This window comes from Lagopus muta, chromosome 2 (assembly GCF_023343835.1).
Source record: "Lagopus muta isolate bLagMut1 chromosome 2, bLagMut1 primary, whole genome shotgun sequence".
NCBI lineage: Eukaryota > Metazoa > Chordata > Aves > Galliformes > Phasianidae > Lagopus > Lagopus muta.
In genome coordinates, this window is record NC_064434.1 from 71,751,325 (window position 1) to 71,769,837 (window position 18,513).

The 18,513-nt window shown below is 42.3% G+C and overlaps 1 protein-coding gene across 1 annotated transcript in view; it reads left to right on the top strand.

Annotated features, from left to right (window-relative positions):
- KCNK1 (potassium two pore domain channel subfamily K member 1) overlaps positions 1-8,908 on the top strand; it is a 33,056-nt gene extending 24,148 nt beyond the window's left edge. Inside the window, exons 2-3 of the mRNA XM_048936254.1 lie at positions 2,951-3,346; positions 6,022-8,908. Coding sequence (XP_048792211.1) covers positions 2,951-3,346; positions 6,022-6,281 — 656 coding nt within the window. The 3' untranslated portion in view covers positions 6,282-8,908. The remainder of the gene's footprint in view (positions 1-2,950; positions 3,347-6,021) is intronic.
- The last annotated feature ends 9,605 nt before the right edge of the window (positions 8,909-18,513 follow it).

The window sequence follows — 18,513 nt, forward strand, 5'->3', positions numbered from 1 at the left end:
TCACTTGTTTTTCCCAATGCATGGCTGATAGAAGTAGAAAAGGCAAAATACCTTTCCCAGGAGATAATTTGAGTCTGAGTAGGTGGTTTGGCATGTATAGATCTGCTGCATAATGTAGTGTTTCTTTCATTCTGTGTAGTAGGTGTCTGTTGTCTAATTTTATTGAGCATGTAGTTGACCTGTGTGACTCTCTGCAACAAAGTCAATATAAAAAAGTTAAAGCATATTAAATTATTTTTTAAAATAAGAAATTTTGTAGAATAGAGGGTCATTCAAAACTACATCCAAGCAGGTAAAGATGTTTTGTATATTTGTGTAAACTAACAACAACTGAAGCTCTCCAAGTCATAAGAGTTAAAATCTTTTAAGGTGACTTTTTCCAATACACAGACATAACTGAAAACCAGACGTGCACATCTTGAGTAGTTTTGCTCTGTGTATGAACGATCAAGTAAAAGTCCATGTCAGGATGCTGAACTAGATGGAGTGTTGATCTTATTTAATACGGCATATACTGCTGGTCTTGTATGCGTTTCTGTGTGAGTTTTCTGGAAGGAATGATGCTTCTAACTTATGAATAGTCAATAGAAAGAGTTAGGTATAAATAATACTCTTTAAACTCAGTGTCACTTTGCTGTGTTTTGGCAGCTTTTCTGAAAGTTTGGTTTTTCAAAGGTCCGTGTTTTTAAGGAAGTGATTGTAGTCTGGTGTTCAGATTATACATAAGAAATTACAGCCCATCATAAATCTTAGACTCTGTCTTGATAATCGGTGTGCCATTTCTCAGAGATGCTACGTGGGCAGGTTAATTCTTGTCCCCCTTAGTAATTCCATTCAACTCCTCTCTGACAGATTAAATATCATCAGTGTAATAAAGAGGATGTAAGTAATACTGTCTTTGTGAGGTTCCTTTGTCATAACAAAAGTTTTAGGGTTTTATAAAAATAAAAATGTTTTAGGATTGCAGTTGTTAAGGCTTCTGAATGTTATAGCTTTTGCTGAAAAGGCAAATGGGCATATGTTTTATTATCTGCGTAGAACCAGTGCATGCTATGAACTTTATAGAAGGATCATAGAAAGCCATTTCCCTGAAGAAGTAACGGTGCAAGGAAGCAACAAAAAGATGCAGAAATGGCTAAAAGTAGACATGGATACAAGAGAAAGATTAAACAAACAGAGGAAAAAAGAAGAAAAAAAAAAACAGTGGGGGAAAATGGATAATTCTTGAGGTAGATGACTGAAGCAGCTGAAGGAGCTGGGATTGTTCAGTCTGGGGAAGAGGAGGCTCAGGGAAACCTTATTGCTCTCTATAACTACCTGAAGGAAGGTTGTAGTGAGCTGGGGGTCAGCCTCTTCTCTCATGTAACCAGTGATAGAACTAGAGGGATTGGCTTCAAGCTGCACCAGGGGAGATTTAGGCTGGACGTTAGGAAATACTACTTTTCTGAAAGAGTGGTCAGGCACTGGAATGGGCTACACAGGGAGGTGGTGGAGTCACTGACCCTGAAGGTGTTCAAGGAGCATTTGGATTTTGTGTTGAGGGACATGGTTTAGTGAGTACTGTTGGTGATAGGTGGATGGTTGGACTGGATGATCTTGAAGGTCTTTTTCAATCTTGGTAATTTTGTGATTCCGTCACAAGGAATGTTCCTCAAAAGCCTTTTTTGGGATGAGTGCTGTTCAATTATATTAATGTGTTTGTAGATGAGCTAGAGAAGAGACTAAAGACACAAAATTAAGGTTGTAAGGATGGAAAAACCACTGGGCAACTGAATCATAAAATAGCACTCACTGGAAAGTGAGTAGGATAAAATGCTAAATGAAATACATAACAAATGCCATCATTTACATATGAAGTTACAGGATCTGCTTTGATGAATACTGGGACATCTCTGAGGGGCAAGGCCTGGGGTTCTGATGGAGAAGGCCAAGGAAATGTCAGCTCAGCACTTACTCATAGTCAAAAACAGTTTAGATGTCCAACGTTTCTAGGGATGGAGTAGAACAGAAAGTGGAAGCTTTACTGTTCTTTTTTGCACCCATGATTTGCACTTAAAACCAGGCTGAGCACGTTTGATGGCATAGCTGCTAGCGCTGTGTACAGGTGTAATTGCACCACACTTTGTGGAATTGAGATGTGCCTTGATTGCCTTGTAAAAAAACAAACAACAACAACAAAAAACAGTGGATACATTCCAGGCTGGATGTGGCTGTGGGCAGCCTGGTCTAGTGGTTGGTGACCCTGCACATAGCAGGGCAGTTGAAACTAGATGATCTTTCTTCAACCAAGGCAATTCTATGATTCTGTGATTCCTGCACTTGAAACAAATGATTGTTGGTATTTGTAGCACAAACAACAAGGCAGAAATCCAGCCATATTTGTTTGATCCCCTGAGTTTTCCTGTGAAAATCTTTGCTCTGCTCGTAATGCTGGATGCTTTATTATCTAAACAGTTCTTGGCAGTATGGAAGCGTACAGTCTGGAGTGTTGATTTAAATGCTTTAAGTCCAATTTCAATGTTTTTCACATAAGGACTTAGAGCATTTTACTACTGTGTAGATCTAGGAATACTTTTCTGGAGTATGAGTGATTCTTCTTGACAAGGTGAGTAAAAGAAGTTGCTGCATCACTTGGTAAAACTAAGCAAAAAGGTCAGTAGGAAAACCCAGAATTAAGCAGTTTTCCTGCTGTAGGTTTCCTGCTGTTGAGTACATGTTACATTTTTCTTAAAAATAAGCATTAATATAGTTACTTTTACCATTTTGAAATACAAGAATATTTTTGGATTTTTATTTCCTTCTTGTCAGTACTTAGACTCCATTTACCTGCTTAAGCCAGGTCAACAGATCCCATCACTATTCTTTATTTCACGCAGTATATCTAATATGAAATGGATACACGAAGTCTAAGCTTTGACTCAGCCTATGTTTTCCCTCTGCTTTATTCTAGGTTATGGACATACAGTGCCTTTATCTGATGGAGGGAAGGCCTTCTGCATCATCTACTCGGTCATCGGGATCCCCTTTACGCTGCTTTTCCTGACAGCAGTGGTACAGCGCATCATTGTTTACGTCACCAGGCGGCCTGTACTCTATTTCCACATTCGCTGGGGTTTCTCCAAGCAGATTGTTGCCATCATCCACGCTGTAGTCCTTGGGTTCATCACTGTCTCATGCTTTTTCTTTATCCCAGCAGCAATTTTTTCTGTTCTGGAAGATGACTGGAATTTTTTGGAGTCTTTTTACTTTTGTTTCATTTCCCTGAGCACTATTGGCCTAGGAGACTATGTGCCAGGAGAAGGCTACAATCAAAAATTCCGAGAGCTGTATAAAATTGGAATTACATGTAAGTGTTCAAGCTGACCAGTTACCTAAGAGACACTTTATTAAAAATTAAAAAAAAATAGGCATTATGTGTCTCTTCCAGAGTTGGTGATTGTTTTGTGAGCTGTCAGCTTGCAAACTGGGTGTTGTTGGTAACTATGCAATGTTGCAGCTGAAGGCAACTATAGGCAACTGTGCTTTAAATAGTCAGTTTCCTAGTTACGAAAGGAGAATCTGAAAACAAAACTCCGTTGTGCTAAAACATATCTACATACTCTCTTATTAATAATAGCCAAAAAATGTTCATGTTACTGTTATGAAAATGGATAGGAGCACATGGAGCTAAGATTACACGGAGCATCACAGAGTCAGAAAATGATCCTTGTAGCCCAAGGTCATCCTGTAAGGTGAGATGACAGGCAGGCAGAGATAAAGGAGGAATGGGAAATGGGCAGAAGAGCAAAATTTCTTACTCCAGTTGTAACATAAGCTAGCTGTAGCTGGCTTTAGGACATATCAGCTGTCAAAGTAATACAAATAGAGTGAAATGATGATACAGCAAGACTTTGAATGTTAAATTATAATTGCTTAATTAGGTCTGACACAGAGCAGTGGCACAGTGATCAGTGATTAGATGAAAAAGTAGAACCGAGAAAGTGATCTGTGTGTTGACGTTCTGAATGAACGTTTCTGATCTGGCTTCGGTCTGCACAGTCCTGGTTCAGCAGAGGCACTCATTGAAAGATTTAAGTAGCCAAAACAGCAAGCCATCCTGTCAGGTCCGTGTCTTAGGCTACCATGTCTTTATCTGGACTCCCATACGTGATCCAGTAATCGTAATGTAGTCAAAGTGTCCATTTGCTTGGTTTTATGTTTTGCATTCCTGGAAACAAGTCCTTGAACTAGCCAAAACTTAACATGAAACTACTGAGATTCCACAAGGCCGAGTGCAAGGTGTTGCACTTGGGTCAGGGCAATCCAACCTATGTGTACAGACTGGGAGAAGGACTTGGAGGTTCTGGTGGATGAAAAGCCAGACCTGAGCCTGCAGTGTGCTCTTGCAGCCTGAAAGGCCAACAATATCCTGGGCTGCATCAAAAGAGGGGGGAACAGCAAGGAGAGAGAGGTGATTGTCACCCTCTGCATTTGTGAGGCCCCATCTGGAGTGCAATATTTGGGCCATTTCAGATCTTTTCGTTTCCCCATCCTGTTTATGTTACCGGCAGTAGCTTTTAATTACTACCCTGCTGATCTCCAGAGTTAACCTGGTGATGCTAAATGATTGAGTGGTGAAAGTCATGCATAATAAATACATCGTAAAAATTCTGAAACCTTAAAAACTGTAAGATGACATTTGGGATTAATTTTTTTTTTTTTTAACCTGAAAAGTCAAGTTTTCTTTTTCAGTGCAGAGACAACTTTTCAATTTCAAGCTTTAGAATGCTTAGAAAACAAATAGAAAGAAATTCTAAATGGAAAAAGTAGCCAATAGGTAAAGTGATGTATTTCTAATTTGAAACAAAATAATCCAAGGTTGTAACTTTTGAATTAGCCTTTCTTCTCTCATGCAAACAAGTCATGGAACAAAACACAATGTGTAAAATATTTTTCTCTTTCTGAACCTAAATTTTCTTCCAAGAAAAGTTGTGGAGTCCCAGATCTGAAAACCCTTAATGATTACTGCAGGCTTTCCAAGGAAAATGCAGGTATCCTAAATGAAGTGTTGGATTACTTGGACAGTGTTTCAGAGATGATTAAAAGTTTTAAAAGTTTTCATTGCAGATTTATAGATGCCTTTTAATTGGCATAGCTTTGTTATTTCTTCCCTGTGCTAATGCATACATTCCATTTGAATTCATTAGATGACGATTAAAAACAGTTCATATATTTTAGCTATAGTGTTGATTTAGATCAGCTCTTGGTATTGCAGTATTGATTTAACAGTGCTCCTGGAAGAGAGAAGGAAATGTTATTTTTAGTGAATAATCTGCAACTGCTTGTAAAATATTTATGCCTTTTGGTAACAGAGCATTGTCCATGCGTAGATTGTAGTAATTAATCTGTGTTGATCTTTCAGCACATTTAATATTCAGCCTTTGGATGAGCATGTTTTATTAATAATTATACACTTCTGCTTGATTTACTCATTGAAATGATAAATTATTCAAGTTGTCATGATCCTTGATACATTGTAATGATGAGTTGCAAGGATCTAATGAAGCATTGGGATTAAGAAATGCTCATTTTAATGCCTTTACTCCAATTCAGTTACACATTGGAGTGAAAAACAAAAGAGCATAATGAGCTGCTAGTCATATGGAACCCCAATTCTAAAGGTCTCAGTCTGAGAGTTAAAAAATATTTTGAGAGTGTGTAATCAGTAAGCTTGTTAAGTTAAATTTTAAGATTCCAATTCGTTAAATGCTTTTACATACTTTTCTCTGGTACAGTTGCAACAGATTCTAAACCACTGCTGTTACTTTTTAAAAATTATTATGTGGAGTCTTGCTGATTGTAGAATGCAAGAGAGCAGGGGCTGGATTTGACAGCCCAAACTGGGTCAGAGAGAAGATTAACATAATATTCAGAGATGGCAGGGGTGGAATATATGGAGGAAGATACAGGGTTAAAAGTGTTCAAGCCCCACTCAATTTGATAACAATTACAGCCTTTTTTTTTTTTTCCTTTTGTACCCAGGTTACCTCTTGCTGGGCCTCATTGCGATGTTGGTGGTTCTTGAGACATTCTGTGAACTCCATGAGCTCAAAAAGTTTAGGAAGTTGTTTTATGTGAAGAAGGACAAGGAAGAGGACCACGTGCATATAATGGAACATGACCAGCTCTCTTTCTCCTCCATCTCAGACCAAGCAGCCTCCATGAAGGACGATCAGAAGGCAAACGAGCCTTTTGTGACTTCCCAGTCCCCAACTTCCAATGACAGCTCTCTAAACAATTAATACAGGGGCATCCACAACATTGTTTTGGTGCATATATGCTACTTACTATAAGAAATAGAATGTATCTTTTATTTTCCTGAAAATATTGAAGCTGGAAGACTGTGCTATTTTAAACAAAGATTCATCACTTCTAACATAGGAAGGACTTCTGGGGAAAAGTGTGGGAGCCACCCTGGGAATAGGGAAAGAAATGCAGGATGTGACTGGGAACATCAGGCCATTTTGCTTGAGAGATAAAGAGGTGGGAATATCACTTTCAGAGGTACCAGAGAGAAAGGCTCAGACAAGCAACTTCATCTGTCTTTAGGAGAGCAGGGCCTTCACTGAAATCCAGGTCATCTGATTGCATGCCCTGACTTACAGCTGGGTGAAACTTTGCAATACGTACTTTATCTCAGAAAGGTAGTCACAGATTTATTCCAAACACACCAAATATCTTCATCTGGAAAACATTTCCAGAGCAGTATCTGTAGACCTGCTGGAGGGGAGTATCTAGCTGATCCTTCTATTACCCAGTAAGTTGCATGTGCAAACAATAATGCTAGGAATGAAAAAGCAGGTTTCCATCCTCTGCCCAGGCCATTTGCATTCAAATTTCCTACTTCCTTAATATGTCTCCTAATCACAGGAAGAATGTTGTCCTGAAGAGAATGTGCCTTGAGTCTTCCATGCTGTTTTGCTTTGTAAAAAATACTTATGTAAACTCTGAGAGGTTGCAGGAGCCATTCGAAAGTGCTGGATAATAGGGCTGCAGGGAAAGGAGAGTCCTCTTCCCTTTGGAATGTGTAGGAATGTTTTGGGTTTTTTGGCTGAATGAAACAAAATGAAAAGGGGAACTGAAATTCAACATATGCTGTATTCGTCATAGTCAACTGCTTTAAGTATTTCTCCTAGATAAGGGTTGAAGTCTTATGAGCAGAGTAAGGGCTCAACTCTGTTTCATTTACAGTACAGCCCAGCATGTGCTGGGCTGTTAGGCATCTGGAGGAATAGAAGTAGTGTCATCTTTGAACACAGCCCCTTTTTCTTTATTTGGTTTTCTAGCTAGTACTCAGAGCACTTTGGAGGAGGATGGAATGTTTCCAGACAATTTTTCAGTTTTTCATATGGCAAGAAAACAGGAAAAATGTCATTTTGGTTCAGATGGAACCGGATGGAACCGAATTTTTTTCCCCTTGGGAAAAGTCACTACAGAGTCAATATCCCATCAACTTCTGAAGCTGGAACCTCTTTGGCTGTAACAGGAGAGGCATTTTACTCCAGCTACCTGTCACTGTGCTGAATGCAGGGACCTCAAAGTGAATTTCAGGGAGCAGGAGATGAGACTAAGTGGTGACAGTACTCTCTTCTGGCCTTAAGAATCTACAAAATGGGAATCTCGGTAATGTTTTGCAATGGATAAAAGATCTGGAGCACAAATAGCCATATTAGGACAACCTCCCACATAGGAATAGTGTAGAAGAGAGCCTTTTCCCTGCAGTGCAAGCATGCCAGATTGCCTGTAATTTGGCTTGTAGTGTTTAGAGCTGAAGAATATTTTACTGTAAAAGAAAAAAAAAAATGCAGCTTGTCTAGAATTAGCTCACATGGGAAAAATACTTGAAAGTAAATAACCCAAAATATTCTGTGTTTGAGCTTGATTATAGCTAGCATCAAACCAATTTTATATCTTTACTGGAAAAAACATACTTTATGGCTAAACTAACTAAAGGTCTTCAATTTATATTTGTAGAAAATCAGAGCTAAAGGTTTTGGTTGTTTTGGGTTTTATAGATTAGGTGAGAGCATACTGCGTTTGCATGTTCCCAGGAGAGTGGCTATTTTTATACTGCTTAAGTTAACAGTTCTATTTATAACAAATGTTAATCAATATATATGTACATATATACATAAATATATTTATATACTGTACATATATCATAAATCACCAGAGTTTAATCAATTTAGGCACAGCATTTTAGATTTTGTTTTCCTAGGTTTCTCTTTATACAGTGAATAATAGGAAACTATGGCATAAAATAAAACTGGCATAAAAATAAGCATACTGTATACCACAAGAAATATTGATACTGTTTTGGTTGGTTTTTTTAGTGAAATTTTATTGTTGTCAGTACCTTAAAATTTAAGGTTTCTTTTAATTTAGTGTAACATTAAGCTGTAAAGGATATGCACAGATACTAAATGGTATACAAAATAATTCTGCAATTTGTACACAGTTGCAAAACATAGACACGTTAAATGAAAGCACAGAATTCAAAGCAGAAGCGATAAACTAAGCAGTAATACTGTGATGTAGGTGAGTCTTTGTTTTTTTTAAACTTAAAACAAGTATGGCTTTTGGCTGCCTGCACTATGAAGTGAGGCGTATTTTCTTTAGTAGTGTGTGCGTGCACATACTGTGCAAAAAGCCTGTCTGCATTTGTCAAGATTGCGTGTCCTTTAGGTAGTCTTCCTCAACACAAGGAGAGACTGTTAATGCCAGAGCGTGCTACCTAACTTTGAAAATGATTGTAGCTTAGCGTTGTATTGGTTATTCGTATAGGGAAAAAAAGCATTCCGAAGTGTGTTTGTTTTTGTTTCAGATGCTGACTGAATATAGCAAATAAAAAATAGTGGCATAACATTTACCTTGTCTTTATAGACTAACTACTGCAGTATTTGAGGAAATGAATGAAAAACTGTCATTGCCTGTTATCAGTAGCACTGATCAAAATAGTGAGCTTCATTTCCTAGTGGATTTACATCTTTGTGTGAAATCAGTGCAGAAGGCTGGAGTGTTTAAAGCTGCAATCCAGTTTAGAAGACAACAGATTATTGTTCAAGAACCTTGGTATAAAATGTTTATCTTTCCTAGGAGCAAACTGTGAGGCATGTATGTGTAAACTCACATGGAGAGCATTGGTTGCAAAATGCCATTGCCTGAACAGAAGCTGCAAGAGAGAGTCAGAGAAGTGAGTAAGTTACCTATGGAGAATTGTCTGCATCCTGTTGTCACCTTCAGTTGATCAAAGAAAATGGAAGAACCACTTGAGTTTTGATGTTGGGTGACAGCCACGTTTGTCCCTCTGAGAACATGTTCTGTGCCCTAGGAGAGATTCTTCCCAGACATTACAGATGGCGTCTACTGAGAGCGAACACAAAACTTCTGGGGGTTGAAACGAGTAATTTTTTAAGTAACTTCAGAGAGTTGGGTGGTTTGCAGCTTTAATGCCAAAATTACACAGGTTACCTAACAGGGCATTTGTGGTGGTTATACAAGAACAGCAGTTCTGGATTACACTAAATGTCTGTTTAACCCAGTTATTTCTTTGGCCAACAGAAGATATGCGTGGGCTTCTATGAGGAGAAGGTAAGCTTGTAGCAATTGTTCCAAAGGATATCTTCCTAGCTCCCAGCCACATTTAGCTTTTGGTTTATAATGGTGCCTGGGAGGTACAGAGCCTCAGTGTAGGTGTGCTGTAAGGCGCAGTATGCTGATGTGCATGCTCTCAGCAAGTCAAAGGTTGTTGTGCACAAGATCAAATGAAGGTTACCCATTACTTTCCCACAAAACAGCTTGAGGATAGGTTCTTTGCAGCATCCAGGTGATCCAAGGAGCATAGTGACTGCGTGGGAGGGCCTCTTGAAAAAGGAAAGAAAAGCAGAGGAATTAATATTAGCTGCTGTTACTTGGACAGTGCTGTCCTTCGCATAGGTAGGAACAGAACCTTGCAGCTCAACGTTACTGTTTGCTTTGTAAATAGCAGTCAGGAAAGAACTGAGATGAACCCTAAAGCTGCTAAAACATTGCTCTCCCGATGCTCTATCATTATTACTCCGTCTAGATTCTGCTTTTTCACAGAATCACAGAATCACCCGGGTTGGAAGGGACCCCAAGGATCATGTAGTTCCAACCCCCCTGCCTAGCAGGGCCACCAAACATACACATTCAGATCAGGTTGCCCAGGACCCCGTCCAACCTGGCCTTAAACACGTCCAAGGACGGGGCATCCACAACCTCCCTGGGCAGCCCGTTCCAGGGCCTAACCACTCTCCTAGTAAAGAACTTCCCCCTAACATCCAACCTAAATCTTCCCTCCTTCAACTTAAAACCATTTCCCCTAGTCCTGCTGTTGTCAGCCCTTTTGAAGAGTTTACTCCCCTCCTGGGTGTAGGTTCCCTTCAGGTATTGATAGGCTGCAATGAGGTCACCCCGCAGCCTTCTCTTCTCCAGGCTGAACAAGCCCAACTCCCTCAGCCTGTCCTCATAGGGGAGGTGCTCCAGCCCCCTGATCATCTTAGTCGCCCTCCTCTGGACCCTTTCCAAAATCTCAGTGTCTTTCAATGCCTTTTTATGGAGGCAAAATGAAGTTATGATACTGAAAGCAGTGTCAATCCAAGTGTGCACCAGTATGAAAGTGCAGGGCTTTTCTTCTTTTCAGAGCTTCTCCTAGTAATGGTCATTAATGTCTTGTGTATCGAGAAGCTCTTAGCCAAAAAAGTATGTATCTTCATGTTGCTTGTTTCAAGCAGTAATTTTTGAAATCACCATGAATAGTTCTATAACTCATGTTCTTGCTAATGCATATTGATGTCCTTTTTAATGCCTATATTGTAAGTCTCTTCATTTCCTAAGTTATCACTCTATTTGTTTTATATTGTCGTCATCCTGCTGCCACTGATGTTGAATGCAGTTATTATGCTGGTCATGGTGCAGCTTTGTGCCTCAGCTAAGAAAGGGGCTGCCATGTATGTGCAGTCCAAATGGCAGAGTTGGGGAATGAGGAGGGATGGGGGCTGGGCAGGTGGTGGGGCTGCAGCCCATGGGTGGCACCTCTTGTCCCTCACAGCAGTCCCAAGGCCCAAAGCTGTACCATCGTGGTGGGATTTGCCCAGCTATTCTCTGTACGGCAGCCAGAGCGCTTGCTGTTTGTAACATGAGGGCTATATAAACCAGGAGCTCATCTAGAAGGATTAAATTATTTTCTTTTTAAGTTCCTCACTACTCTGCTTCTGGCCATTATTTAGAATCTAATTTTATCCTGGTCTGCAGTGCTGTGGTATCCTAGAGCTGTAAAGTGCCTGTTTCAGCCACGCATTGTGAAGATTAATTAAGATACTTGCATAAACAGAAGGCAACAAACTGTAATATTGGTTTAAATGGGAGTTAGCACATCCCAATTTTGCTTTCCAAGGCTGGTTTCCTGACTGTGGGCAAAAATCTGCTGGATCTGTTTTGCAGCTGGAAGTTGTGATTTGAAGCATTCTCTTGGAACAGATACAAAAAATACGAATGTGAGCTGAAGTCCTTGAAACATTCGCTTAGCGGCTTTGCAGGCCGCTCCTATTTGCATGAGGTAACAAGGCCTTGTCGAAATGTGTTTTGCAAAAATTCAATTCTGCTCTCCACTTAATGCAAATTCCATCTGAACAATCGGGGAAAAATACTAATAGAAACCCTAGAAGACAACTTTGCTTCATACTCCATTTCTCATGGAGCCCAACCTGTCTCACAGTGCTGCTGAACCACAGCCAAAGCTGAGGAACCCCCGCAGCAGAGCGTAGAGCCAGGCAGGCTGTGACCTGGGAAGGGCTTGGGCAGCATCTCTGCCTTGATGGGGCTGGAGGGAAGCAGGATACTAGGGTGGGATGTGGCAGTGGAGCTAGAATTGGAACCTGGGCAGGCTCCTTGCAGGCAGGGCACCACAGCTGCCATGAGGACGTGCATCTGATCCATCTGAAAACCTGCAGGTATCTTCCAAGGTACCAGTTCTTTTGATGGTGTGAGTATTCCTAGTTCATCTTTTCACTAAGGGGGCTAATGAGGTTTTTTTTCTTTGCATGTTGTGCATTGAAATGAAAACTCATCTCAAAACATCAATAGTTTTTCCAATGGTTTCAGACCTGAATGCTCTTAAATGTGAGTTTAGTGACTGAACAGAATAACGTATTGATCCATCTACAGACAGGGGTCCGAGGCTGAATGCTTGAAAAAAAAACATCCTCTGGGCAAACTGTTATCCAGGGCTGTGTTCCTCCACTGCAAAACTCAGGCCTGCAGGAAGCACCCAGAAATGATGGCAGAAGCAGAGAAGTAGGAAAAATGGACATGTTTATCACAGAAGACCTAATTTCAGCAGGACTCCAGCTAATGTTATCAGCTACAAACATTTGCTTCTGCTGCTTTTCTACCTTTTTGTCATTGTTATGCTTTACAGCTATCCTATAATCCAGGGGCTGCCACCCTTCTTGAATGCGATCCAAGCTAATTTTAAGTGATTTTTAGAGAATCATGACAGCATCCTAACACCTCTCTGTTGGCAGCTCTGTGAGACATTCTGAGACTGTGTGGTCAGTTGGGTACTGTAACAATCTCTCCGGTCTCACAGAGATTCTGTCCATTTTGTATTTGTGCTGCTGTTTTAACAGAGATGGAAATCACTGATGTTGGCAGATTGCCTGAGAGAATCAGAACCATTGTATGAGACCTGGGACTTCCTCTAGATCCCAGGAGCACAAGTGCAGCATCTCAGGCCTAAGTGGCCTTCCTTGTCTCAGGAAGCAATGGGACTGTGAGGAAACAAGAACAGGGGGCATGAATTCCTGTTCTCGTGCTTTGATTCAATTCCTATTACAGTCTTCCCTCCCTTCCCCCCCCAACAGCTGTGGTACACGATCCCATGGGAACTAATCAGTTTTACTGTAAATTTGGCCTTTTCTGCATTGCAAAAGCAGCAGCTTGAATGATGAGGCACAGGCTGCCCAGACAGATGTTGGAGTCACCGTTCCTGCAGGTGTTCCAGAAATGTCTAGATGTGGCACTGAAGGATGTGGCTAGTGGGCATGGTGGGGATGGGTTGGTGGTTGGACTAGGTGATCTTAAAGGTCTTTTCCAATCTTAGTGATTCTGTGATTAGCCATTCTACGTGGCACTCTTCAATCTGAACCCTAGCTAAATGGATTACATGGAAATCCTTGTGACACTTTAGGAGGTGCTGGATGAATATCATTTAGAGGGACAAACTCAAATATACTGTCTTGGGCTTCAGGTATGTAGTAAAGCTGTGCAGAATTGCATATGCTTTTAACAGGCTCAAGTCTTCACTGTTACCAGTCCTCTGAGACGTTGCTGTCAAACGGTTTTGCCTAAAGACATCTGCTGTTCAGTGGCTGGCCAGTATAGGTGCTGAAGGAGGTTTTGGATAAACAATGTTCCTGCTGAGGAAGAATGACTTTATGCGTATTTACATGGCAGATTAGTGGCTGACAATTATTCCTTGGTGAAAAATGTACACTTTAAATAACAGCTCCTTTGGTTGTGCTTACATGGGTCATTACCTCTTGGGGTATTTTTATGCAGTGATTTCTGTGTGTTGTCCCTTAACAGTATTTAGTTTTCTTGTTCTAATAAAACAAGAAAGCCTGGGAGAGCATTGGCTTGGGAATAGTATAGACTGAAAGCTCCACTTTGCAAATACTTGTCTGTGAACTGGTTTCTATAGGTCAAGTTCACTGAAATCAGTTTATCCAGCTGTATTGAAACACATACAGGAATAGAATCAGTCCAAGTCAGAGGAAGTCCATCAGGTGCAAGTACTTAATTGGTCATGCCTTTCTTCATCATGTTACTTTCTTTGGTTTCATGCTGTTAGCTGGCAAATCTGAGTACCCTCCCTTCAGATCTGATGGAACTTAAGAGAAAGTGGAACTCTCCTTTGGTTTCGGTTGACCTGATCCAGCCCAGGCCATGGGACACCAACTGATCAGATGCCTGAAAGTGTTACTGGTTCCACCATGTACCTGGAGCAGCACCCTGCTCTGCTTTCAGCTGCCCTGCTGCTCTAGGCATGAGTGGAACCCAAAATCAAAATGAACACCATCAAACCAGGCTATTTAATCTACCCTCACAAGATTAATCTTGTCTCTGCATGATCTGTATAGTCCTTTCCCTGCTTGTCTGTTGAATGTACTCCTTTTGTAAGGCAGGTGATGAGCAGTGCACGCTGACCTCTATCAGAGGCCATGACTGCCTCAGAGCTCAGCACCAGATCCTTCCCTGCTGCTGAGGCAAATTTCACCTCATGCCCCCCTGCCTCTCCAACGTAGGTGTATGTTTCACAGTGTGTCCAGATCAGCTTCCTCTGGCATCTCTTGATAACATCTAATTAAAGCAGCAACAGACCTTGTTCTTTGACCTCAGGTAAGTTATGCCGTGCTTATTCCATCACATTTCATACTTGCAGTGACTGCAGGACAGTGTGATTCTTCTGTAAAATAGTGCAGCCATCCATTATAAACACTTGTCTTGTCTTGTACCATAAACATCACAGGAACGGAGCTGCTTTGTGACCTGAGATACTTCTGTGTGCTGGTCATGCCTCTACCAATTAATCCCCTAGCACTACCCCTTTCCTCAAGCCCTTGCTCTCTTTGTAGTTCTCTTAACACCTCCCATCTTTGCAAACAAGTCCTTGGGAGGCACTGCACTGAATTCTTCTCTGTAGATGCGGCTAACAGATCTAAAGTGATTACTGAAAATTTCTTACTCTGCCAGTATGAACATGTACAAAATAACTTGCCATTTCTGTGATCACATTAACTTTTCAGTGAACACATCTGGTGTTATCTGCCCAGTTCTACCCCTGTGCACTGATAAAATGCATCAAAGACCAGAAATATTTGTCATGTTGCATGAATGAAAAGGGAAATGAACTGGTGGATAGAGCAGCACTGGCTCAGTGTATTACGAGATTCAATACCTGCTATGTTTTAACCTATTAGGTGTTTTCAAATGTCTTTCTTCCCTGTTTCCCTTAAAGAGTTTGCCACCCTGAGTCTGCTGCAGCCACTATATGCCACTCTCACAGTGTCAGAATCAGGTGACAGTGCAGCACCATGGCTGAGCGCACTCTTTGTGCCACCCGTTACAACCATCATCTCCACTCGTGTGCAACTTCATCTCTGAGGGACACATCCAGCTTCTTCCAGGTTGGAGGATGTCAGTGGTTTAGGCAAGTTTGTTTTACTTTGTACAAAGGGGCTTGCTCACGTATGAGTGTAGAAGAGAGGGTGATCACTAGTTTCTACCTGAGAAGTGGCAGAGACTGGCTAGTATCTCACCCATTTTGGTGTGGTCACATTTCCTGAATGTGGTGGTGTGGGAAGGTGTGTGCTGCCATGCCAAAAGGTGGAGTGTTCAGAGATGGGCTGTGGGCCTCCGGAGTGAGGCAGCCTCCTCAGAGGCAGTGAATCTTCAGGGGAGATTCTTCTTAACTCCCTGAAGGCACCGCCAAAACAGAGAGAGGCAGAGAATATCCAAAAGCACAGAGCAAACCTGTTGTGATAGTCTTGGGCTGCTGCCTCCTGGCCACAGAGGGCTGTGCTCAGCCAGTACAGCCCCCTCCTTCTGTGTGCCAGTGCCAGCCAGTGAAGTGACCCCATACACCCATTGTACTGTGTGTGGCAGCTCATGAAGTGCCCTGGAGATGCCTTCAGCCCTCATCCACTTACGGGCTGCATCTCACCTCCCCTTGCCCATAAGGAACAGCGTCCTGGCCAGGGCTGGCTACGTGCCTATAGCTGCTGATGAGCTCTTGGGCTTCTCACTTAGGGAGGATTACAGATAGATCTGGAAATCAAACCTCCTTCTACATCAGCCCATCTCCCTGCATCTTTGTTGATAATTTTTGTTTATGTTGCTTTTCTCAGAAAGGTCAAACATACGCTAGCTAACACCAGCTCATTTCCCCCCAGTCACTGCATGCGTCCATTTGCTGATGCTTCAGCTCTGCCAACTCTCCACAGCCCACATTTCACACAAAAGAAGGCTGCATCTCCACTCTGGTGTTCCTTTAATCATTTCCTCCTCAGAGCGCGGGTTGGTTTGTTTGTTTGTTTGCTTAATCATCTCCTGCTCTGTTGTTCCGAGCTCTAGCCCCATGCCTGCTGTTATTCTTGGCACCCAACTATCTGGTAGGTAATCAGCCTACGTTTTACCGACCGACATGTGTTCCACTGTCCACTTGCATTTCAGTTCCTGCTCTGAGACTGGCTGCTGCCCTGCTGTCTGCCTGTAGCTCCAGTTGCCATGCTGTGTATTGCACACCATGCCTGGCTCCACTCTGCAGCATTTCCACGTGTGCATTGGAACAGCTCGGTGCCCAGATCTGTGTCCCCACTTCCTGCCCAGATATTGTGGCAAATGTACTCTTGCATCTCCAGGTTCATGTGGTTATCATTCTGTACAGAATATTTATTAGTTTTAAGCCTAATATGATTAAGTGTTAAACAAATGCCTCCTGACAGGCATGTTCATACATTATAAAGCACCAGTCTGGCTATTTTAACATAGAGCTATTTTTGTATGTTCTGCTTTTGATAATCCAAGTCCTAAAAAGTATTTCACTGGATTCACACTTTTCCAGATTTGTATTTTATTGATCACTAACAGTGTGTATTGTGCTGAACAAATATAAGTGTAGCCACAGGAGAGGTGTCAGCCCACGGGACTGGATCAGGCTCTGTTTGTTGTGGATAAGACCACAATGAAAATAATCTTTGGGAAAAGCTGGTTTCTAAGTATCACCATTCCACCTCTCACACTCAGAATGTTCTAGGTCACATTTAAGGCAGCCTACCTATTGTCTAAAGAAATACCTACAGTACAGAAGACACCTTTGAGAGTGGCTCTCAGGCCCCACAGAAAGGTGTGCAGAGGCCCAAGTTTTCTCCTTTCCAAGGTGGCAGTTGCTCCCAGTGAGTGGCTGCTGGTGCTGTCAGCCATAAGGCAACTCGTGGACCCGGCTGGTCTCTTAACAGGGCAGTAGGTGAAACACCTGGAGCCTTACAGGTACGTAGATGCTAAAGGAAAGAAAAGCTTGTGTGGCTGTCTCCCAGACATTTATTAAACATCTAAAAAATGTATCCTCGGTTCCTTTGTGCCACACAAGTTCTTAAAACTGTATCCTGAATTCCTCTCCCTCTTGTGTTGGTTCCCACTTCCCAGATTATATATTTGGGTAAACGGGTGGGGATTTCATCATCCAGTTTACGAGAGAAGTCTCCTGGTCACGGCTGGGCAGCCAGGAGGAGCACTCCAAGCAGAGAAGCAAAACAGCGAAGATGAATATAGATTGTTTTTAAAAGAAGTTTCTCAGATGTAAGAAGCAATGAGCTAAGCCATTAAAAATCAAAGAAGAATCACAATTCTTTCCTTTTGATGTTGTGACTAAGGATGAGATAGAAGAGTTAACAAAGGATAAAATATTCTGAAAGAGATAAGATGTAGCAGTTCATTTAAAAATAATTGAAGACAGCCTGGATTTCAAGATAAGGAAAATGAGGATGCAAAAGGCGTCGTGAGCTCAGTGAGAGTCTGGCAGCTCTTTTGTGTGTCTTGATGCGTTTTCAAAACTAGGCAATATTGTCTGTTGGGCAGATGCTGATGGAGGACAAATATAACTGTATTTTTAGCAGCAGATAAAACAGATATCATCTTAAAGTGGGAGTAGTTATTCCTCAGTGGACCAAACCCTGCTCCCACCAAAACCATACTGGAAGCTCTCTGTACGATGTTGTCATTTTAAGCTGAAAGTGTTCGCTAACTTCAGTGGGTTAAATGTGAGTGAATGGGCTCAGGGCCATCTGCCAGGCTCCTTAAAACAGGGAAATGCCTCTCATCTGGGGGTTAGGCAGCCCTGCCTAGAGGTGGGCTGGGCAGGTGCGGGCAGTCAGCAGGCAGGCCAGGAGAGGCCTGCAGCATGCAGTCAGAGCAGCTTGTCCTCTGAGGAGGGTCAGGCTGGGAAGGGATATCGCAACAATCTAAGAAAGCACAGGGGAGCATCATTCTGCACCCCCAGCCCTGCTGGCCTTTGCTGTGAGCAAGGACTTGCACTGCAAACTGATGGTGGCAGTTGATGGTGATGGTGGCTTTTAGCTGTGCTGGCAGGCTGCCTCTCTGGGTCAGAGCAGCTGTGTGCGTGCAGAGGCTCTGGAGGAGGAAGGCAATGGCCAGGCCTGCTTGCTGCACCTTTCCCCAAGCCCAAGGCTGGCGTTGCAGAGCACATCCTGCCCCTTGTGGGTTGCCTGGCCCATTGGAGTGTGCCTGTGTCTTGGGGCAGCTCTGAGGGCTGGGGATAGTGCTGGGAGAGGGACACCGGGGCTGGTGGGAAGGCAGAGGGCTGGGCTGGAGCTAGGTTTGAGCCAGGGGTCCACTTCTGCTTGGGCTCTCATTGCTGCTGCTTGGAGGCCTAGG